The 23,752-nt window shown below is 46.6% G+C and overlaps 1 protein-coding gene across 1 annotated transcript in view; it reads right to left on the bottom strand.

The window, feature by feature from the left end:
* MICAL3 (microtubule associated monooxygenase, calponin and LIM domain containing 3) overlaps nucleotides 1-23,752 on the bottom strand; it is a 114,164-nt gene that overhangs the window by 43,090 nt on the left and 47,322 nt on the right. The window contains 1 exon segment of the mRNA XM_040641967.1: nucleotides 4,170-4,365. Coding sequence (XP_040497901.1) covers nucleotides 4,170-4,365 — 196 coding nt within the window.

Here is a 23,752-nt window from a genome sequence, read left to right as displayed (position 1 = left end):
GCACACAAGGTTACCCCAGAAGTCAGCAGGCACAACGAGGCCTCACTGCAGCTTCCCGGGAGAAGGGACTCCTGCAGCCAATTCCTCGCACTGTGCCTGGTCATGAGGGTGGCGGCACTGGCATAATGTGAGCAATGAATACTCCATGATGAGTGCAATGGGGCCTCCCTTGTAGCTCAGTGCCACACTGGCTAGTTTTATGACAGCTCAAGGACCATGGGAAAATAGCAAGGGAGGCATAGAGCTTAAAAAATCGGGTAGAAAGGTCAGCCCTTGCCTCTCTTCATAAACTACCAGCTCTCAGTCCATTTCTGAGAGGCCTGGCTGCATTGCTTCTGGAAATCTGAGACAGGCAAACCAGCCTCCCTCCTTTTGTGAAGGATAGAGAGATGGACAGGTGTTGCCAACTGCTCCTTCCAAGGCCACCATCTCCCTGGGACCCCGGAGCCATCCTCTGAGTCTCACCAGGCTCCTTACATCATGCAAGATTCACAGTGTAAATTCAGTACCTCAAGGCTCATTTTACATTTTCTGGCTGTTCCCAGTGCCTGAATTTCTGGGTCTGGCCTTTGAAGAGGCTAGAAGAAAGGGGGCAGAGGAGGAATGTACAGTGAGGCAGACCACCCCCCACCACTTGGATGTCAGCCTAGAAACTTTTTAAGCAAAGAGAATTGCTACACCAGAACAAAATACAACACAGACAACCAACCTTTCTGTCCTTTTGGGAAGAGAGGGTGACCTCTCAATTTATAGCCTCCTAGGAGAGATGTAGTCCTCAAGGTCAGCATTCCATCATGACAGGTATCTGTTTCTGCATTTGAAACAATCTATTGCTGTGTGTGACTGTTTGATGTGGCTAGGCCCCTCCGGTCTGCATGCTCTATGAGAGAGGGAACCAGGTGTGCTCGGCTCGCTGCAGGGCTTACCACGGGGCCTCGCACAGCCAGAACTGGCAAGGATGAGCAAGGGAGCACAGCCGGGCAAAGCCAGGGCAAGCCGCTGCCTAAATTCACAGGTGTCATGGAGATGAGACCTCTGAATTTCATCAGTAGGATTAGACCCTTTCCATTTGAAGAACATCTTGCAAAAATCCTCCGTGCTACAATATATATCCAATCACTGATCTCAAAGTACTTTCCCTGAGTTTCCTCTCATTGAGGCTATTATGGGGCCTGGTAGGAGGAAGCCAAACTGGCAGGCACACGGACTGGATTCTAAAAAAACAAGAGTTGCTCCACACTTTAATGGGCCAAGCAGAGGTTCTGCCATGCCAGGAGGGAAAGGGCCAAGGATAATAACAACAGTGATGGTGAACACTCACTGAGCTGTATGACGTGCCACACGGCACAAGGCACTTCACATGAGTTAGGTCACTTAATTACACATTAACTCTAGGATACGATAACTCCAGGATTCTAGGACCTATTAATATCCTCACTGTTATAAATGAGGCCATCGAAGCTTAAGGAGGTTGGATCATTGGTGTGAGAGGTCAGGATTCCCACCAATGTCCACACCATTGTCATACTGTGCCTTCTTGGATGGTTCACCAAGAACCCCAGAGTTCTTCTGCCACAGCAGCTGTCAGGGCGGCAAACCCAGGAATAAAACCATGACCATCTCCTGGCTGCCTGGGTCCAACTTCAGAAAGTGGAGACTGGAAATCTGGGCAGGCCCTACTGTGAATGAGGCAGACTGCTGTGTGAAATGTCACATCAAGTTCTCGGGTGGTTTTCAAGGGAAAACAGGGAATCATGGCTTTCATTTTTAAATGAATCCACTCTATAATCAGAGAGCCCACTTCTAGATCTCATCCACTCTGACAACTGTGTAAACACTATACTGCTCAGCAGACTGCTGGAGAAGATGCATGTCGTCCAGCAGTCATTGCACAATGGAAATTTGATCCGGGCTGACAGCAGCACCACGCTCAGCAATGGCTCACATTACTGCCTCTGCTGGAGGGGTGAGAGAGAGAGGGGACCAGTCTGGAATTCCCACTTGTTTATGGTCAGCCTTGAAGGAAGGGCTTCTCCTTATTGTGTTATTCCGGTGGAGGGCCAAGCCCCTTTGGGCTAGCCTGTCATGGACTTTCGGGGAGTTCTCTGTGACCTGGCTGCCCCATCTGGAAAGGGCACCTGTTTGCTCTAGCCCTCACTGACTTGTTCTTCAGGGTCAGGGATGTGCAAACATTGGAGGCCCTCAGCAGATGGTGGCTGCCCAAGCCATCTGCATTGCCTGGGACAAAGTTGCTAGGCAATCAGGGGAAAACAAAACTAAAACCATAAAGCTAGTTTTGGGGGCACCTGGGTGGCTCAGTTGTTAGGTGTCTGCCTTTGGCTCAGGTCATGATCTCAGGGTTCTGGGATCGAGCCCCACATTGGGCTCTCTGCTCAGTACGGGATCTATTTCTCCCTCTTACTCTCCCTGTGCACTCTCCCTCTCTCTCTCTCAAATAAATAAAATCTTAAAATAAAATTAAAAAACAGCTAGTTCTCTGTTGTCTTCAGGCACCAGTTCTCTCCCAGAGAAAATAAAAGTACTATTTCCAGGGTCTCCTTTGGAAGATGCTCCTCCCTCCCCCGCTCTAAGGAAGGATCATGGAGCTAATTACGTCTGGGCCAGTAGTCTCTGGGTAAACTACACCAGAACACCCATAAGACTCACGCAAGGCGTTTGTTAAAAACAGGTACTCCTGGTCTCCACCCCAAGCCCATGGACTCAGCTACTCCGGGGGAGGGTCCAGGATATACCTTTTTACCAAGTGTCCCAGGCGGCCCTTATCAGAGAAATTCGGGAAATTCAGAGCAGTGGTTCGAAAAGTGTGGTCTCTAGACAACAGCATCACCTGGGAACTTTTTAGAAATGCAAATCTGGGCTACAAAGAAGCATCCAGCGTGTGCCTCAGTATCAATGCAAAGCCTCCACCCGTCTGGGAGACACAGTGAGTGCTCCCACCCCAGAAGCCCTGCAGGACGGTCTGACCAACAGGGACTGTACTCCATCCTGCATCTTGTTCTGTTTTGGTGGCCTTGATCATCTCCCATGGAGAACTCTGAATCCTGCACCGACCCTGGCAGACCTGGGCAATGATGGACACGAGGCCCTGGGGCAAAGACAGTGGACTCAGGGAGTCCCGTGGGGGCTGGAGGGCTCACGGGCCCCTCACGCATCGCTCAGTGAGAAATAATTAAAACACCGGCATGGTCACAGACAAAACCACTGGCTGTGTGTATACCTTGGGACGCAGGTTTTCTGCTCCTCTCTTGACCTAGCGGAGGAAGGAAGAAGCTTGGAGAGGTGAGGTGGCCTCCCCAAGACCGCAGGGTGAACTGGTGTCATAACAGGAGCCCCTAATTCCAACCCTGAAGCTCCTACCACTGACCCCCGCCTCCCATAGCACACTGCTTCCAGCCTCCTGTTGTCCCTCTGCACAGGCCTTTTCCCTCCAGTAAACCTGTCAACAACAGCCTGAGGGCAGGACCCGGGGCTATCGTTTTTGTTCAGGCCACGGTAGGTGTCCAAGAAATACTTATTGAAATCTCTGAATTATGTCCCATGGTGTGTGATTCTTACTGGCTAACGACTTGGAGAGACAGGGAAGGGCGTGGAAAGGGGAAGATCAGCGGGCAGTAGGGAAAACAGCAAGACTCCTGGACTTGGAGCCAGGAAACCTGAGTCTAAGTCTTAGTCAATCCTTGATCCTAGTATTAGTCACCAGCAGTTTCCGTAACTATAGAGTGAGTGGATATATGCTCTGGTCTACTTCACAGGACTCCTGAGAGGATGACCAAGGGAGGTGGTGGATACAGAAGTCCTTTGGAAATGGTCCGGCGCCATACAAGGCGTAAGAAAGGCAACACCGTTGACATGCACGCCACGTACGATTTTAAATGCTTCTTACTATTGTACTCTCACACCAATTCCGTGAGGAAAGTCCTAGTATTCCCTTTCTTTCACAGATGAGGAAATGGAGGCACAGAGAGGTTACATGACTTGCCTAGTATCACACAGCCACGAGGTGGCAGCCAGATCCCGTGCCCAGGGTACAGTGCTGCCTCCCCCTAGCAGGATGGTATACTCATCTGGGGAAGGGGCTGCTAGGACAAACCACGGGTATGAAGCAGCACACAAGGAAATGGGGCTGCAGCCCCCGGACACAGGCTGACCTGCTGGCAACGTCCTCCTCTGCGCCTTTGTCCAGCACACTGCTCAGGTTGTGCTCGGCCTGCGTCTCCTCGGGCACCTCCTCCAGCTCCTCGGCCTGTTTCACAGACAGGCGGTAGTTCTCCAGCTCGATCCGTTCAGGAGTGCCCCTGAGTCTCTTGGCAATGCTAGGCTCTTCCAGACCATTCACACTTGATCCTGCAAGACAAGGAAAGTGGCCAAACTCTATGACAAATGACCACAGGCGGTGGGGGGTGGGGGAGGTATGCAGGGAGGGAGGAGGCGCCGACAGAAGGATATCTAAGCATCTAAAGCATCCACCGCTCATTTCAGTGAAAGGAGAAACAGACCTTCTGTGAAGGCCAGGGAGCCAGACCAGGGGCAGACGGTAAGTCGATGAGGTCACAGAGGCCAGGAGAGGACTGTGGGGTGAGAGTGACAACCCTTCCCTGAGCAGGAGAAACAGGAAGACAGCACACCTGCCCCGATAGGGGAGCACAGGCTTCCTCTCCTCTGTCATCCTGAACCCACGCACAGCGGAGGGAAGAGGTGGCGGTGACTGGGGAGGAGCCGTGAAGGGGACTTGGGTTGGACCCTTAAGGAGGCACTTCTCACTGACCAAGACCCCCTCGGCTTCCACTGACAAGGGGAGTCCGGCCAGCTGCCCACCACCTGGTGACCCAGGACCCAGTCATGGTTCATGCACTGCTTCGGGCAGATCCACGGAGGCGTCCAGGCTAGTTGCTCGCAGAGCTCCTCACATTGTGGACTTGTCTGTCTCCTCACGGTTAGATTCATGGCCAACACTTCCTATTTAGTAAGAACACCACACGGGTGACGCTGCACGTCTTCCACTGCACACAGGAGGAACACAGTCGGGTTGCCTCATTCTTTTTTAAACGTTTTTTTTCATTTTTACTTATTTATTTTTGAGAGAGAGAGAGATAACAAGCAGGGGGAGGGGCAGAGGGCGAGGGAGAAGCAGGCTCCCCGCTGAGCAGGGAGCCCAGTATGGGGCTCGATCCCAGGACCCTGAGATCACGACTTGAGCCGAAGGTAAATGCTTAACCGACTGAGCCACCCAGGTGCCTGGGTTGCCTCATTCTTGGTGACACTGGCTTGACTGCTTGGTTAAAAAGGTGCCCAACCATCTTTCTGCTGTAAAGAGATCTTTCCCCCTTTGTAATTAATAAGTAATCCATGGGGTGATAAGTAGAAACCATGGGACTATCCTACCCCACTATCCTTTCATCCAGGGGTTTTAGTACCCATTGATGAATGGGGATTTTAAAAATTTTATCGTTCCTTCTCCACTGTCATTCTTTGTAAAGGACTTTTCCCATTTCTCTCTCTTTTTTGATTACCACCATGACTCAAGGATTTTGAAAAACTTAAGTGTTGTATTTGCCATGTTTTCTTAATCTTCTTTAATCTAGAAATTTCCCTGTCTACTCATCTCCTTCATCATTATTCTTTTTTTTTATTATGTTCAGTTAGCCAGCATATAGTCCGTCATTAGTTTTTGATGTAGTGTCAATGATTCATTAGTTGTGTATAATACCCAGGTCTCATCACAACGCGTGCCCTCCTTAATACGCATCATTATTCTTTTTGATGTACCTTTTTATCCCAAATTTGGTCAGAAGAGGCCCATTGTATTTATTCTTTACTGCATGTCTTTACTGTAATATGATGTAGGTTTAGATTTAGAGTCAGACGAATTCAGGTTAGACACCTGGCTCCACCAGTGACCAGCTGAAGGATCTTAGGAAAATTATATAACTACCAAGAGCTCATTTCCTGATCTATAAATGAGGACAACCTCCAACTCCTAGGATTATTATGAATAGGGGATGAAATAATATACATACATACACAAGTACGTGTGTGCCACCCCTCCGCGCGCCCTGAACCTACCGCCCTCTTCTTCTACTTAAACCCAGCACTTGGGCAGTATCCAGCAAATACGAGTTAAGTGATAGAACTGATGTCCAGTAACATTATCGGCACCAGTTTGTGTGTATTTTCGTGCAGGTATGTTGTATCCATTTGCTCTGGATTGCAAACAAGAGTTACTTGGCAAAGATGGGAAGGGAGTTCTGAGCAGAGGGAACAGCAACAGTTAAGGTACAGTGACCTGTAATGGCAGCTTGGTATTATTATTATTATTATTATTATTATTATTATTTTAAGATTTTATTTATTTATTTGACAGAGAGAGACAGCCAGCGAGAGAGGGAACACAAGCAGGGGGAGTGGGAGAAGAAGAAGCAGGCTCCCAGCGGAGAAGCCTGATGTGGGGCTCGATCCCAGAATGCTGGGATCACGCCCTGAGCCGAAGACAGACGCTTAACGACTGTGCCACCAGGTGCCCCAGCTTGGTATTATTAGACCTTCTAGTGGCAGTATTCTTAAAGTGTTAGAGAAGAGGAAGAGATGGGGGTGGGAACAGAGCCTTTGGTGACATTCTAAGCCCTAAGAGATGACACTGGGTTTTGGCAGGCAACATCATACCAACCCAGTGTTGGGTGACAGGTGGTCTATCAGGGGAAAGCCAGAATCTCTGTAATGAAGGACTAAAGGAAAGGGGTAGGAATATAGAGTTAGTAATTTTTGTGACATGACAGGTGTGCAGAAAATCTTCTGGAAGCCTGGCACTTTTGTTGTGTACAATGTTCTAGACCTCTGTGTATTGTCACTAGAAAGAACTTTTTATGAGTTCAGGCAGTCACAGGATAAAGTCTTGGTGTATCTGTCAGATTTATCCGAATCTTCCACCAAACAGCATCTTTCAAATTTACTTGACAATCTTTATTAAAAAGCAAGACCCACGGCATGTTCACCTACAAAACGTCTAATGATGGGGTCACAGCATGAATCCCTGGGCTCCCTAGGGCCCTATGCAATGCCCACCTAATTTTTGCAACCCCAGTTGGGGCATTTTACACATCCCCGGTCCATTCTTCAACACTGAGCTCAGAGCCCCCAAAGTGTAAGCTATGACGCAGGATCAGGGCATCTGGAAGATTAGGAAATATGTGGACTCCAGGAAATAGCAAAAAAGAGGCAGGGAGCACAGCAGGTGGATGCCGCCACAGCATCCTCCAAATCTGCGCCCCCCGCCCCCCGGCTCTAACTGCACCAGTTCATCACTTTCAAACATCAGTCTTCCTGTCGTCTCTTGCTCCTTCCCCGCATCAAAGCCCAACATGATAAACATGAGAAGGCTAAGGATCCCCTGACGATAACATCATTTGATTCTTTCTTTCCCACCATGTATTTTTGACAAATGCCCTTAAACAGAAAGCAAATAAGAAAGTGAAATAAATGTAAAGTCACTACCCAAGAATAAAGTTTGGGGGAACTCCATAGATGAAGAATAAAAACCAGTATATCTTTCAGATAGGGAAAGAAGAATAGAATAAGAATGATCACTTCAGGGAAACAAACAACTAACACTCATCAATTCAGATACAAGCAATTTCAAGGTAGAGTGAACAAACACGGAGATAAACACTCAAGAAGTGATGTCTGTTTTTAGTGGGTAAAAACCATACTGTTTACCAGAAATTCTACTAGAACCTTGGGAAACAAAGCAAATTAAAACACTCTCTACTCTTAAAGAGCTGTAGGCTAGTCACAGAAGAGACAGTCTCGCACAGGAATCATGTCAGTGTGATGTATCACGTGTTACGGCTCACGCGCACGGTGGTACTATGGGGGTGCATACAAGAGCAGCTCGCCCAGGGAATCAAGGAAGACGTTCTGGAGGAATATGGAGTTAGCCTGGCCAGCTTTAAAGAAAATTCCATGAGATAGGTAATAGTTTGCAAATGAGGTAACTGAAATTTAGAGACATTAAGCAACCTGCCCAAGGTCACACAGCTAATAAGCAGTAGAGCCGACCTGAATCCAAGGAGGACGGCATTAATTCAGAGGACTACCATGCTGCTCCTGGATTTATGACGTAAAGAGAAGAAAAGAAAGGAGTGTTTCCGTAGAGTCCTGTTCTGCTTTCCCGTTTGGGACTCCTCACGATGATCTCCTCCCCACTATAATTTTCAAGATGAGGGACCCAGAACTACGTGAAAGCATCTTAGAGCACAGAATCTGGCATTTGGAATGACATTCTGTTGTCCTTCCAGAGTTATTTCTCTGGGGTTTCTATAAACTCTGTGGACAACTAGGTCATCATGCAACAGAACTTGGCAGCCCAACCCAGAGTTTGGGGCTTTGGGGAGGAGAAATGTTGACTTAATTCTGGGCTTGGCCACAAACAACGAAAAAGAAACGAGAGGCTCTCTGAACTACTCAGATCACCCACACATCAGTCCCACAGAGAAAGGGTGCTTTTTCATGAAAATGGTTAGAAGGGTCCCACTGGAGATTTTGAGGTGGAAGGAATAGAGTTGCCTTACTGTCTCAGTCTTCCTATGCCCTTGGGTCCACGTCCACATGGAGCTAGACTCCCCCAGAGCTTTGAGCAACAAGGGCATTGCAAGACATTCTCTTTAGGGCCAAGTCCCCACGGAGGTTCCATTTTCCCAAATGGAAGGTGGCACTTCAGAGGATACTCAGCAAGTAACCAAAACTCACCAACTGCCAAAATATGCTTAACATGCTTAGCCCATAACCTCAAAACACCATGGGAAAAAAAAAAAAAGAAATCAACAAAATCAGCATGCTTGGTTCTCTGTGATAAGCAAGATTAAACAGGTGGTGATGATAAACTACGATATCAAAGGAAGGAAGAGTGGAGGAGGCCCAAGCAGTGGCTGTGACACAGTGACAGACACAGGACCTCCCCCTTGTCCCCTGGATCCTCCCCCTCTCAACAAACAGAAGGGCACATGGGAGCAAAGGCTTAGGAGCGCAGATGTATAAGAGCTGACAGATGCGAGTTTGGCAAGTGAGAGGACAGGCAGTGGGGTCAGGCTGGCTGGCCAGGGCCCACCTGGCCTCCCCACTTCACATGCTCAGTGCAACGACGACACAGGGACTTTCCAGCTCAATGTGGATGAGAAATTTGGAATTATTTCCAAGGCCACGTCTTCACTAAGTCAGGGCAGGCGGATCGCAGGTCACGGGAGGCCAATTACAGCTTCACACATACCAAAAGGAAACGGCTCCCAGGATCTGGGTCATATCCTAAATAGGAAAAAGGCTCTGGGCCTGACCTAAGGGCCCTGTTTTGGAACAGTCACTGCCTGCATGAGCTCCATACATCATCCTGAAAGAAATATTTTTCCTAACAGGACAACCTGCTCTCAGCTGATGTGCAAGAGCTCTGCCAAAAGCCTTCATTTGTGTCTGTCCGATTCCTGAAGGGATGTGAGGGACGCAGACGACACTGAAGCAGCGGGCCCCCCAGTCCTCTACAGGCAGCTCCTCTTTCCCCTTTCCCTCCTGCAGTGGTAGCCAGCTGCCCAGCACACTGTAGGACTTCAGGCAACTGTGAAGGATGTCAGCTAAGAGACTGGAACATCTGAGGGGCTTCTCACCTTCCACCATATTCATGTCTGGCCTGTTTTCCCATTCCTTTTTCCTTTCCTTCTTTATAAGCTTGGGAAAGCTTGAATGAAATCTGAAAGTCTAAAAAGGTCTTTAGGAAAAGGCACAGTAAACTGAGATTGAGGATTGATTCTCATCGTATTTCCCAGGTCTGTAAGTTGAATGGATGCTCGGATTCATTCATCCAACCACACATTATTTACTGAACAGCTACCTCCAGCCCCGCACTGTCTAGGTGCTCGGGTGCACCAGTGGACAATACAGGCAAGATGTCTGCCTAGGGGAGCCTACACTCTGACGGACTATGGGTGTCACCTATCTGCTGGGAGAGACCACTGACCCAGGGTATCAAAAGGTGTCACGGTGGCCATGTTCTAATAAGAGATGGCCCTGTGATTTGAAACGACTGGTACCATTTGAGGAGAAAAGCAGTCTTTGCCATTCTGGAGTACAGAGATTCTCCCTTGAGGTTGCTCTTTCTTACTTCTGTTTCCCTTACCCAGTTACTGGATATTTTTGTTGCGATTTCTTTTTTAAGGAAGATGAACTAAAGTCATTTCGGATGGTCTCCCACACATCCGCCCAAAGCCTTGCCTGACCATGATCTCGCACAAAAGAAACGCTAAACCGTGAACTTCGTCTGAGCTACAAGGTCTCAAGGAGGTATTAAGGAAGATGAAGCCTCCTGAAGAAAGAATTACCAGGCTGGAAGTATAAATAGAAATTCCTGGACCCACTGCAAAATTGGTCAAAGTGACTTTTATGTTGCCTTGTTCATTGGTCTCAGAAACATTCACAAAATCAGCCTGGGAAATTAGCGTACCCCTCCTCACGCAGAACCCCAATCCTTACAAGGCTGTGAGGGGGAATGTGTGCCTTATGTTTTCTCCCTGCTCTTGTTGGAAATGATACAGAAACTGTATTCTTCCACGCTTCCTTGTATACTGGGAAAGATGGATGAAACCATCTGAAGTGGTGGCTAGGCTAACACAGAACCACTGTCCAGCCCACACGTTTCCCTGTGTGGGACAAAGCCTGGGTCTTGCGCCCTGCGCCCTTTTAGAATGTATTCGGCTGCAGTTAAACCCTGGCAACTGGAGCCGGGCTCGTCATAATTAGGAGTCACTGTGGATATTAATCCACCCCTTCCGTCTTGCTTTAAGCTACGGTTCCTATATGTGTTTTTGCTTAGTGGCCTGAAAAGCAGGCAGAGCACGCACCATGCCATGATTCAGTGTCATCTTGGCTAAGAAACCGAAAATAATGGAATTGGTCACCTGCTCAGGGACCTCCTCACTGCTCTAGTCAAGCTGGAGAATGTTCTCTGGTATCTGTGAGAGGGTCAGGAGGTCACTCCCAGCCGAGAACCCAATCTAGGGAGGAAAGATTCACTAGGGCTGATAAAAGGCCTTTCTTTGCTTATTAGCTGGTGCCTGGAACCACCAATCTGGGCTCTCTCGCTCTTTAGCCCCTCAGTTCATTGGCCTTAGCAGACTCTGCTTGACTGGGCTCACATTGTTTTAATACCTTCTACAGAGATTTCTCATTTTAAGGGGGCACCAACCACTTTGCAAGCCCTGCAGCTGTCCAAGGAAAGGGATCCTCTTGCTTTGGAGACCAAAGATGTCTAAGCCACTCCTAGGGCAAGGGGACTTTTGCCCTACACACCTACCCTCCGACAGACTCTTCTATGGCTTCCTACTGGTAGGGAACAGGAGTTCACAGAATCTGCTTGTGAAGCAGGTGATGAAGGAATAAAGACAGCTGCCTGTGTCAGGCACTAGGACGGCTATGCTGCACACACAGGCCAGTGCCTGTCACAGCATTCTGACCAATCACCCTTATTACCACTATGACACCGAGGGGCCTGAGTCTCCATGATGTTAAGTAACATGCCCAAAGGTTCAAAGGAGGCAGATCCACGACTAAACCCAGGGCTGTATTACTCCGAAGCTTGGGCCCTTTCCACTAAACCATGCGGGATGGAATTGTTAATTGCCCCTTACTCATGCACAATTTATTCTTCATTTGGGGTAAATGTATTTTTATGTGGGGCACAGAGAAAAGGAGGTTATGTGGATTCAAGGGGAAGCTCTGTTGCTTTGGAGATATTTAATGAACAAAAGTTGGGAAATTCTGTGCTAACTATTATACGACAGAAGCCAAGAAGGGGAAAACCCAACAGGGAACAAATCAGAACAGCACCAGAAAAAACCACCCACATGGGAATAGGGACTCATGCAGACTCGGACAGTCTCAGGAATGCCGAGGGCATGTGCCCTCCCTTCAGCAGGGTACCGAGCAGCCCTCCTCCACCATCCATAACCTTTGCTCTTGATCTGTGTGGTCCCATGAAACTTTCACCCTTAATTTCGTTTGCTAATGTTAAATTATTCTTCCTGTTATTATTACGGTATGTCCCAAAGGTGCCTTTTTGGCAGATGGAAATCCTGGTACATGTCATATCTGGCCAAGGCAAAAGGGTTTGTTTTAAAGTATATACCCTACTCTTCACTACAAAAATTCTTATCAGTGCATAGTGTAGCTCTCTTGACAATATATTTTTCATGTGTTGTATTATCTCACAGATAAAACTCAACTTGCTCCTTAATAGTCAGCTGGGTCACCCTCCTAACTAGCTACCTCGTGGGTATTGGGAAGTTGTGGGCATGTCTAAAGCACAGGGGTCTGGTTGTCTTTTAGGTCTCAGGAGAGCTGTGCTCCAACGATACTCTCCCTTCCTTGTCTGGCTGCCCACCTTCACGTACCTGAGGGTGAAGTCTCAAAAGGGGCTACCTATTGTGCAATGGGCCTTGAGCAAACTATTTTAACTTATTAGTTTACATATGTGCCTCATAACCCAGGGGATTCTGTATAGTTAAGTATATATAATCTATGAAGTCAATCCAGTTGTGGGGCTGGCCTCCAAAATCCTAAAAGGCAGGTAAAGAGAAGGATGGTTCAACAAGGTAAGCCAAGACCATCTCTTCTCTCCTACTTCTGCCTATTGTTTCTCAATTCTGCCTACAGGCTCTACTTCTGTCCTCCTGAAGGACTTTTTCATGCATCTATCTCCTCTTCACTGGTCCGAAGGTACCCCAACACCAGAGGCTCTGCTAGGGAGGGGAATTATCCCAGTCATCTTTGTGTTTCCGGTGCCTACTGGTATGTCAGTAACATGTTTTGAATAAATGACCAGCACAAGAGTTCTAAACTAGAATATCACTTCACTATAATTTTAAGAAGTTAGTTGAATGTATTACGGTCTCAGTTTCCTCATCTTAATGCAAAAACTTTAAGGCCTCTGTCTCCCAAGTAGCTGGATGCTGTGCAAGGCCCTAAGAACAAATGAGAGATACCACCCTGTGGAAGGGGTAAGTGCGTAAGACAGCAACTCTTCCCTTAGCACCTGAGAAAGAGAAATTCCTATGAAGTTGCCAATGTCTTAGAAGACCATGCATTAAGGCTCTGAAAAGAGACTATCTCAAAGAATCTGACGTCCGAGAGCGAAGACTGCGCTTCCCAGTGGTCTAGTTGGAGGCAGCAGCTTGCTTACTAGACCAGACCAATAACAACAGGCAGAGGACCACGAATCTGCATGCGAGGCACTCCAAACTGATGTGCTTTTCCCAAGACGCCAGGTTGAAATTCCGATCCTTCCTACTCTCCAGAGCAGAGTGCCTGTGGCACTTCAGTCTAGTGTGTGCGAAGCTGGCTCCGAGGTGGCCTACACGTGGCCAGCTGCTCAGCCGGGAAAGTGATTTTCAACTTCTTGGGGCTCTGCCCATAATCAGACTATCAATAAGGACAAACCCACATCCCCATGAAAGCTTCTCTCAAATAGATTCCCTCTTAAGGATACAAAACCTCATAAACAGCATTCCCTTGGCTAGCTGAAGATACATTTTTGGAAAGGAACTAAAATCCCCCCAGCGATGCCTACAACTACCACTTGATACTCGTAACTACAACAGTTACACCTTTCTTTTCATCTGTTTGAAAATCACGGAGACCCGGCCTAGAAAAAGAAACAGTAGTGCCTGGGGATAGAGGCCCTAGAAGGCTGATGGAATAGGAAGGAGCACAATGATCCGGACTCAGAGAGCCCCTGCTAATGACTGATGTACCCTGGTCAGCCACAAAATGCCCATCCGTGCACTGAATCCAAGAAGAAATCAGACACCTTCTCCTGCAAATGGGTCATGACATAGCACTGAGGCCCATGGGGGCAGGGGTTGTGGGTCAAAGCAGCGTAGTTGCAGACAGTGTCCCAGGATCACTTGTAACCCTTGCTCTAAGATAAGGCTAACTGACTCCTGCTCAGTCCTGACTTTTGGGTTAGGTGTGAAAAATTTAGCTTAACGTAAACCCTATCTAGGATTGTTTTTACTTTCGTTGCTATAGTGAAGAGCCCCCAGGGTATCATGGAGTTAGTAGGTGACTTCACATCCCATCCACGCAGGCTGAGAATAAAAGCAATGCCAAATTTAGCCAAGTACTTGCACAGACTTAACAATGCTTCAAAAAACCTGGCATTCGGTCCGGTCAACTCCCCCTAGCCCATTCTTTTTCTTTTTTTTCTTTTAATTTTTTTTAAAAATTATGTTAGTCATCATACAGTACATCCCTGGTTTCTGATGTAAAGTTCGATGATTCATTAGTTGCGTATAACACCCAGTGCACCATGCAATACGTGGCCTCCTTACTACCCATCACCAGTCTATCCCATTCCCCCACCGCCCTCCCCTCTGAAGCCCTCAGTTTGTTTCTCAGAGTCCATAGTCTCTCATGCTTCATTCCCCATTCTGTTGAAGACTAGAGAGAGCCAAGCCCTTCTTACTGTTCTGTTCCCCTAAACCTCTGCTGGTTAGAACACATCCTGATGGACCTTCTTGTGCTAACCCCAAAGGATGCACAAACCAGAGCAGGAGACCATCAGTCAGTCAGAGAGCAGAAACAGTCCTAATTCACTTTCTCACTCCTATTACTCCAGAATTTTCTGGAATCCCTAACAATGATAATATTTGATATTCCTGTAATGCTTTTAAATAAACAAGTTTCCATACATTTTAGCATATTTGCTCTTAACAACAACCTTATGAAGTAGACAGAAGGGGGTTGCATTTTTTTCACTTTATAATTTCATAAGTTAGGGAAACGGAGGCTCAGAGAGGTTAATGACCAAAGATGACAAGGATAACAGACTGCAGACTTGGACCTCAAAATAGCATCTTCTGTTTTTGAGAACTCTGCCTATCCCACTTAGAGCCAGCCCAATGCTCTGAGGCTATGGTCTCCACAGAAGGATGAGTACATTCTGAGGGTGGAGGGACAAGTAATTCATTGGGGTACAGAAGAAAAACACTAGATCTTCATTCTTAATTTGTTTTTTACCCTGCTTTCTAAAATGTTTTGTAAATGTCCGATAGCACATGCAATATTAGTGGGGTACCCGCATGTAAATAAGTACACTGTTGGGACGTAGGTGCCCATGATTTTCACGGGGGGAGGCAGAAAGGTTTAGAGGCACTCCTGTAAGGCTCCGCCATGGTTCTGTATCACTTTCATTATTCTCACTCACTCTCTTTCCTGATCTCCTACCGGAAACAATAAAATTGACGTTAGCTGTATGTCAATGTCACACCCTTTCTTCTTTTGGGGTGACTTTTTTCTTCAATGGTGATTTAGCAATGGCTGGAGACAGCTTTGGTCATCACATCCTCAGAAAGGGACATCTAATGGGTAGAGGCCAGGGATACCGCCAAATATCCTACAATGCACAGGACAGCCCCCCACAACAAAGAATTATCCAGCCCAAAATGTCAACACTGATGAGCTTGAGAAGCACTGGCCTAGAAGTTATATCAAAATATCCCTACTCTTTCACCAACAGGCCAACCAATTCACCAAATATTCTGACTGTGGCTTGACTGGACGGGGTGCATGAAGAACACAGACTAGGGAGCTCATGAGTCTTTGTGTCTGCTGCCAAGGCAGGACATCATGACCAATGGGAGTGTGATATATGAAGGACCAATTGAGAACCGCCATGCTGAGCAGACAGCTCTTGGCATGCTGCCCACAAAGAGGGAATCTCGGGAAGATGTTCGGATGCTGAGTGAGGAGCTAGCTGCAATGGCATACACTGAGCACAGGTACCATAAGTCACCGCATGAGACTTCTGGACTCTTCATCCTATGGTACAACTCCACTTACAAGCTGACCCTGATCACCCTTGGCAATGCCACTCAAGGACAACCTACGCATACCCCCACACCCCCACACTTGGCTTGGGTGTGAGTCCTACTATTAGACCAAAGTAGGAATTAAAGGAGACCAAAGAATGCATTTGATTAACTTCTCCTTTCACCCACCTCTTCCCAGCTGGATACAGCAGCCTGCTGATAGCTGGAATAGCCCTGTGACACATTACGGGCGGACCTCTCACTAAACCAAGGGAAAAAACTAGACTTGGAGACACAACATGGAAAAACCCACCTTCTTTCTCTTTTTTCCCGCTTACCAAAAACACCCTATCTACGAGCTCTAAGGGCTCCCTGTCCTGGCATGCCTTTCCAAAGCTGTGTCTACACATGCTCAGGAGATTTCCTGAAATCATTTCTGCACCTAAACCAAATTTTATCCAATAGGGCAAAACCAAAACAGCTTACCCGGAATGATATGCACATTTAGCTCAAAGACTCAAAGTCAGTCATTTTACATGTGAATTGAGTCCAAAGTAGCCCAAACTTGGATAGGTAAGAACTTCCATGTTTCTCTCTGATGTCACAGGTGACTCTGCTTGAACTGTCAGTACAAAAAGAGGCATAAAATCATGTCTCTCTTCCCTCATACCCAAACTCTACCCAGGGCCAGGGCAGGTAATTTCCTACAAGGACTGTGAATGACAGTTATAAAAGCAGTAAGAGAATGAACATGTCGGTCAGCTCAACCACCATGGGGCCTTTTTAAAAAGTACAATAAAATGAGGTAGCAGAGACAGAGGATAAGCTGAAAGATTTATAAGTTAAACACTGGGGCCCAGAGAACAAAAATAAACATCCCCCCCGAACAGAATCCCATTCTCCTCTAGGTTGCTGGCAGGGTATGTTACATTTGGAGGGAAACATTCTAGCTTTGGGCTTATTCTTAATAACGCAGCTTTAGGCTTGATTTTATTATAATGAGCAATGAGAGCTGACATAGGGAAAACGAAGAGGGAGTCCATTTCATATTACTTACAGTCGATTGAGTGATTATTATCTCTTCCTCAATTTCTTTTGATGACTTTCCCCTCTCACACATCAGTGATGAAATCTTTTTCTCCTTAATCTAGTATCTTTTTTTTTAAAGACTGTATCTATTTATTTGAGAGAGAGAGAGAGAGCGCGCGCGCGCAGGCAGGGTGGGGGGGTGCAGAGGGAGAAGGACAAGCAGACTCCACGCTGAGCACAGAGCCCCATGTGGGGCCCGATCCCACGACCCTGAGATCACAACCTGAGCAGAAATCAAGAGTCGGACACTCAACTGACTGAGCCACCAGGTGCCCCTAACCTAGTATCTTTCCAAAGGCATATTCATAGCCCTGGGATCACTGCCCAGGAAACTGGGCGGTATATGTTTCTCAGAAATAATCAAATGCATATTCATTGATTTATTCAGGGCATTCACCATGTTCAAAAAAGTCTTATTTGTGGAGCTAAACATAGTGTTCTTTCCTCTTACCAAGTACTGACAGGTGGAGATTACAGAGCAGATGAAGGGCAGCTGTATGGTACGGTGTGTGAACAATGCTCTCATATCTCCTGTATGATTCTATCCTGACTCTGCATTGATTAGTTATGTGGCCTTGATCAAGTTTGCTTGACTTCTGTGTGCCTATCTCCTCATCTGTAATACGACACTTCCCTCACAAGCTACTGTGCAGATTACATGAGGGCTACACGTAAAGCTCCTAGACAAGGCCTAGGACATAGGAATGCTATGTTAGTAACTAGTTATTATCACTGCTGTGTGTCTTCCTACATTATTTTCTATGAGTTAGTACAATAAAGACTACGATGTAAATTAACCAGTCTTAATCACATGGGGGAAACGACAGGAGTTAGCATACTTTGAGTTTTAATCTCTATTTTTATTTGAGGAAAAGACTTCAGCAGAGGAGGGGGCTCCCTTGATTATAAATATAGACAAGCCATTGGCACAGTATTTCCGGCAGCATGGAGAATGGTTGCCAGCTCTCGGCAAGACAGCAAAGCCTTTAAGACCTTGGCTATAACTCCTGTAGCCATCAAGTCCGTTACCATACCCCAGACACCGAGTGCCACCTACTTCTCTGAGGTTACAAAGCCCTGCACTGAGATTTAGACAGCCCTGTAGCCACCTTCCCTGTGTCCTAATATTACTAGGCTTTCCTACCAATGCTAATTCCCCAAGAAAGGTGAAGCAGCTAAAAGACAGGCAAACAGCTGGTTTAGGGTAATTTACATTAGACTAAACTTTAGGAGAGAATATATACTTTTTTTTTTTTAAGATTTATTTATTTATTTGACAGAGAGCTAGAGAGAGTGAGAGAGAGAGCGAGCATGAGCAGGGTGGGCGGCAGGGGAGAGGGACAGAGCATCTCAAGCACACTCCATGCTAAGCGTGGAGCCTAACATAGGGCTTGAACTTACGACCATGTGATCATGACCTGACCTAAGCCGCAACCAAGAGTCGGATGCTTAACTGAGTCACCCAGGTGCACCAAGAATATTTACTTTTAAAAGAAGAACCTACTAGCTCAAATATGTCTCTTGTGTAAAATGGTGGGAGGGATTTTACAGGTGCTCTCTCTAACCTGATCGTTCTAGATCTTGACTTAGTTCCAGAAAATAGGGAAATAAGAATAAATAAGCTGTTATAGCCCTATTATAATCAGTATCAGCTATTCTTTGGTTAAGGGGTTGAACTCAGTCCAAGAAACCCACTGTGGCTTAGCTTTTGGAGATAAACTCTTCTCTCTAAGGTTCCAAATAGAGTCTACACTTTTTAGTGTCAGGTTTCACCTCTGAGCAGCTACTAAATGTCAAGAGGATTACCATCCTTGGAATTTACTTTCATAGTATTCCTGGTTTTATTAACCTTGAAGGAACATGAGAATGGAAGGAAAACATTTATTTAGGTCTTGCCAGTGAAACAGCTCCGGTTTTGTCCTGTTTGTCAAGGAAACCAAAATTCACAGGTCCTGAGTTCTTCTGGCGCCTGTAGGTCCTTGCCTGGTGGTAGTGGCAGTCTTTAGTAACTGAACTTGGGGTCCTTACCCTTTTAACTGGGTTCAGCTTTTTCAGGGAGGTGGCTCTGATAGAGGCCCAGGAACACTAGGACACAGGGTACAGGGAAGGCAGCTTTTGAACCTTAAAAGAAGCAGGAGGCCCCGGGTGTAAAGTTCTTCTGGTGACAGGGTGACTTACTATGAAATAATTACAAAAGACGTACAATCCCAGGCAAGGACTTAACGAAATAAGACTACGCTACAAAATAACAGTGATAAAATGGCAATAATCCTGGTATTTTACAAAAGTACTGAATAAGGAATTCAATCACTTAATTGGCACACTTGGAATATTTTCGTGTGATTAATGCACAATCACAACAAGCTGGGTAAGAAAGCAAGAACAGAGGTGAAGGAAACATAAGAGGCCAATAGAAATTGACTCAATTTTAAGAATTTTTCTAGTAATTCTCCTAGCATGGCCCCCAGAGACTCTGTTCCGTAGCCAGGCAGAGCTGGGGCCCTGGACTCCCTTTCTGTTGAAATGTGTTCCCTAAACTCCCCCTTTCATGCTAATGAGGAGCCTCTGAGGGCTAGGAGTCTTCTTCACATTTTTGGAGCCCTCTGACTATACTTGTGCATACAAGTTGGGAGGAAAAGAACAACACCAAAGGCAAGGTCGAGCTTAGTTAGCTTGAGTTAGGGTTTGGGTGTTGGCAGTGACTCAATCTTTTGCCCATTGTCCTTCTTGAAGACCCATAAAACTGCCTCAGAAATATTCAAAATGTTTAAACTATGCAAAGCTATCTGGGAGTTGACCCACAGGAAGTAAAAAAGGAAATGGTGCTCATGTGCCTGGTGAAACCTGGAAGTAATTGAAGGAGAGTCACATGCTGGAGCCCTGCCTGTCTTCTCAGGCGTATGGAAGGTGTTTCTGTGCAAAAGCGTACCCCCTCCAGAACGTATGTGTTGAAGAGACAAGGAGCAATTGTGAAGAAAGAGGCATCAGCAGCCAACACACACAGCTGAGAATTGTGGGCAGTGACGAGAGAGAGAGAGAGAGAGAGAAGGAGAGAGGAACACAGCAACCCTATGGCTTAACCTAGACAGGGAGCGCCAATTTGACGTCCCTCCCCCTCATTTCATTATGACTAATCTACTTGTTGGCACTTGCTGGGTGTTTGGCTGGATCTGAGTTCCAAGGTAAGGACTGGTTTTGGAGTCTTGATAAGGTTTTGAAGCTTTGTGAGGATTCTTTCTGAAATCTCTGCCTGGCTGTTATGTTTAAGACAGCCCTACGTGGGCATTTTTCTTCTATTTGTACTTCATGGGGGTCACTTGTAGGACCTTGATCCTACACGGCGTTACCTTGCCCTATTTTTCAGTATGAAAATAGAGAATGGCCCATTTTCATTGCTGGTACTGCTTCCACGTCTACACCACAGGACTCTCCTAGGGAGTATCTGAATTAGGGACATCTCCAGGGAATTTATGGACAAGAGAGAGAGAGAGAGAGAATGGATTTCAAGAAGTTTCAGAAAGAATCCCAAAGGGTTTTGTCCCAAAGGACAAAGGGAATTGTCCAGGGTCTTCACAATGGGTGGCACAGAATCACGTCAGCTGTCACCACCTTCCTGTTAGATGCTTCAGTACTGTTCTAAGCAATCCTGGCTCTCCTCCCCTTTATTACTGGGGGATGGGAAAGACAACAGAAGCAAAGATCTAAAATTTGAAAATTATATACGTATATCTATCCTTATCGATTCTTAGTCAATTTATTCACTATCGCTTACTGCATCCCCCACAGCATTCCCCAAATCCCAATTCTTTTTCTCCCAGCCTTTTGCAGGCACCAGGATATTGACGGATTTATTTCAAGGAAGGGGGAGCAACAGACTAGAGACTTGGGGAGGTGGTGGGAATGAGTACTCAAACTCTCTGCTGGGATAAATTCTGGACCAGCAATGCTCTAAGGATTAAAATGGTACAGTGTTCTGACAGAGCAGAAAGCTATGTAAGGATGCAGACCCTCCTTGACAGGGGAGTCTGGTAATCTAGGATGCCAAGAGAACCCAGCACTCTGCTTCTCTATTCTGTGGGTAAGCCTGAGAACTCTGAGTCCTAAGTGGGCTGCTTCTTAGTAGAGCCTTTTTAACAACAGACACCTGATTTCCTAGAGCCACTGGGAGCAGAGTTGGTGCTGAGTGCTCCCCCACCAGGTGCTCTCTTTTGGCCCAATTTAGCACCAAAGCTTGACGGTGCCACTGTGGTCAGCGTGCCTACACGGCATAAGAGGCCACCACTGCTAAGGTCACAGCAGCGTGTGTGAGAAGGCAACAGGCTCATCTGTCCTGGCTTGAGGGTGAGTGGCCAAGCAGAACTGGATATCCTAGCTCAGCATCCAGGTCACAGCAAAGACAGCATGAAAGAGACATCAGCTGGAGAGAACAGAACAAGAACCTTCAGTGTCACCAGGAGCAAGGTCACTGTGCCTTAGGCAAAAGCCGCAAAGCAGAGGAGAGAAACATAACTGCTCTCATTTCCCCAGAGCAGCCTGCCAGAGTCAGGAACAGGAATGGCAGGCATCTGGGTCCATGTCCCCATGGCAGATATGGGCTCCGTGTGAATTTCTATCCCACCATCTGCTCTAGCCCTCAAGTCCCTCTCGCTGGCTGACTGGATGTGGGGCACAGGTGATGCCTTTCCGCTCTTTTCTATCTGCAGCTGCTACAGAACAAAATGTCTTCTACCACACCAACCCCCATGAACAGAGGCCCTTCTGTTAAGGACAATCTGTATTTTGGGTATAACAACCCATTTCCCCATTTTAATACATCCACACTCTCTCCTGACCCCACCCCAGAAGCCACAGTCCTGAGGCACAATGGCTTCAGGCCCACTCTTGAGACCTGCCTAAGCTAACCCTGTTCCCACCCACCAAACAGGAAATAGGGAAGGAAAAGAAAAACTCAGAAACCTGAAGATTGTTTGGAATTTATTCTCTTAAATAAGAATGGTAACATTTGTTAAAAAAAATTAAAAGCACAACACCTTAGTTTCACAGTAACGGCAAAAACAAAGTTACACAATTAAATTAAAAAACTCACAAAGAAACACACCAAAAACTCACAGCACAGGTTAAAAACAAGGGCAAAAGTAAAGGCTTTAGGGAAGGCCAGAAGCGGACAGGTGATGCGTTCCTTGGCACAGCGCGTCCTCCCCTGCTATGGCGTCTTTGTACCACCGCCGTGGGAAACTGGCTGGCTGCCACCACCCTCACCTCTACTCTTACCTCCATCCCAAACTGAATGGCCCAGGAAAATGGGAACCCCTTAATCCACTGGTCAGGCCTTCAAGGCCATGCTGAGGCCCATTTAGGAGGGACTAAGAATGGCCTTACAGAGACACACCAAACACCAGGAGACAGAAGAAAGCTGGAGTAACTAACCCAGTGTGACTGATACACATGCCTGGAAGCAAACCAGAGGGAAGGGTGGAGGGTCCTGCCTCTCTGTGGCAGTCTGCAAGCAACAGAACCCCTGTTTTCCTAGTCTGCTCCTCAATCAGCTTTCTGAGGTCGGGGGCTGTGTACTGCTCATCTTCTGAAATACCCGCCCCCCCCCACCCCCAAAGTCTCCACCTCCACACGTGTGCTGGCCTGCTCTGTTCCCTCCAAACTGTGACCAGAACTCGAAGCCAGGCCAGCGGCATGGTTCCCCACTGCAAAAGCTCCCATGGTTTCCAGAACCAAGGAACAAGAAGCTTCAGAAACAGCTTCGTTATTATGGTTATAATTATTTAGGACACGATATATAAATATCTACTTGTATATATGAAATTACACCTATATAAATATACATGTGTATATGTATAAATATTTACCATCGAACTATGACTTTTTTTTTTTTTTTTCGAACTACGACTCTTGGGGGAGTTAAGCTGGATGCACAATTCTCTTTGCTCTACTAAGAGGTTTTCCAGAAATGCCTGAAAGGGAAGAGGGGTTGGGAAGCAGTGAGATTTTCTAACTTCGTCCTGACAGGCAGGAACCCCAGGACTGCAAGGAATTCCTTGTATTGCGTGGCTATTCTGGCCCATTTAGCACCTGAACTATAGAACTTAATGGTGACCATGCAAGGTTGTCTAGGGACAGGGAGCAGGCGCCTGCCTCTTGTTAACTGCTAGGTGGCTTTTAAAGTTAAGACTGTCTTTTCCATCCCATCTCTGTTGCCTGGACTACAAGAAAAGCTCTTTCTTCTCTTCTCTTATGATTTCCCATAACTTTTATGCTTCATTTTTGATTATCCTCTATATGAAATGTAAAGAGGATTCTTCTAAGCAAAGAAAGGATCTAAAAACCTGCAACTGACGGTCTTCTGTCCAAGGAGAAAGTATCTCATCTGGGGTTTTTCTTTCTCTACCTGTTGTTGTCCCAACTTTTCTTAAAGTCAGGGCAGGTACTAGGAGGCCAGGGTAGATAATCTGTGCCAGGTCCACTAATCTGTAGCAGTAAGTATAAGATGCTTGGAAACAAGGCATTTACAGATTTTGGGAACAGAAAAGAGGGTTTCTGTATTAAAAGCACATTATAAACAACAGTACTGTAAACAACATCGTCCTCCAAACACTAAATTAGCAGCAGTTACAGATTAGGTTAGCAGAGAGAGACAACACTGCAAAGCAGGCCTGGAGTAGGTTCTTTCAACTTATGAGTTGTTTGGTGTTTTGGCAACAGCAGTAATTTTGGCACAAGGGGAAAGAGGGCACTGCCACAAATACAGAGGTGGCACAGAGCAAACACACAGTAGGGTTAAGTGCAGC

This window comes from Ursus maritimus, unplaced genomic scaffold (assembly GCF_017311325.1).
Source record: "Ursus maritimus isolate PB19 unplaced genomic scaffold, ASM1731132v1 scaffold_26, whole genome shotgun sequence".
Lineage (NCBI taxonomy): Eukaryota > Metazoa > Chordata > Mammalia > Carnivora > Ursidae > Ursus > Ursus maritimus.
The sequence above is the reverse complement of the archived record's forward strand: the minus strand, read 5'-3'. Positions and strand labels throughout refer to the sequence as shown.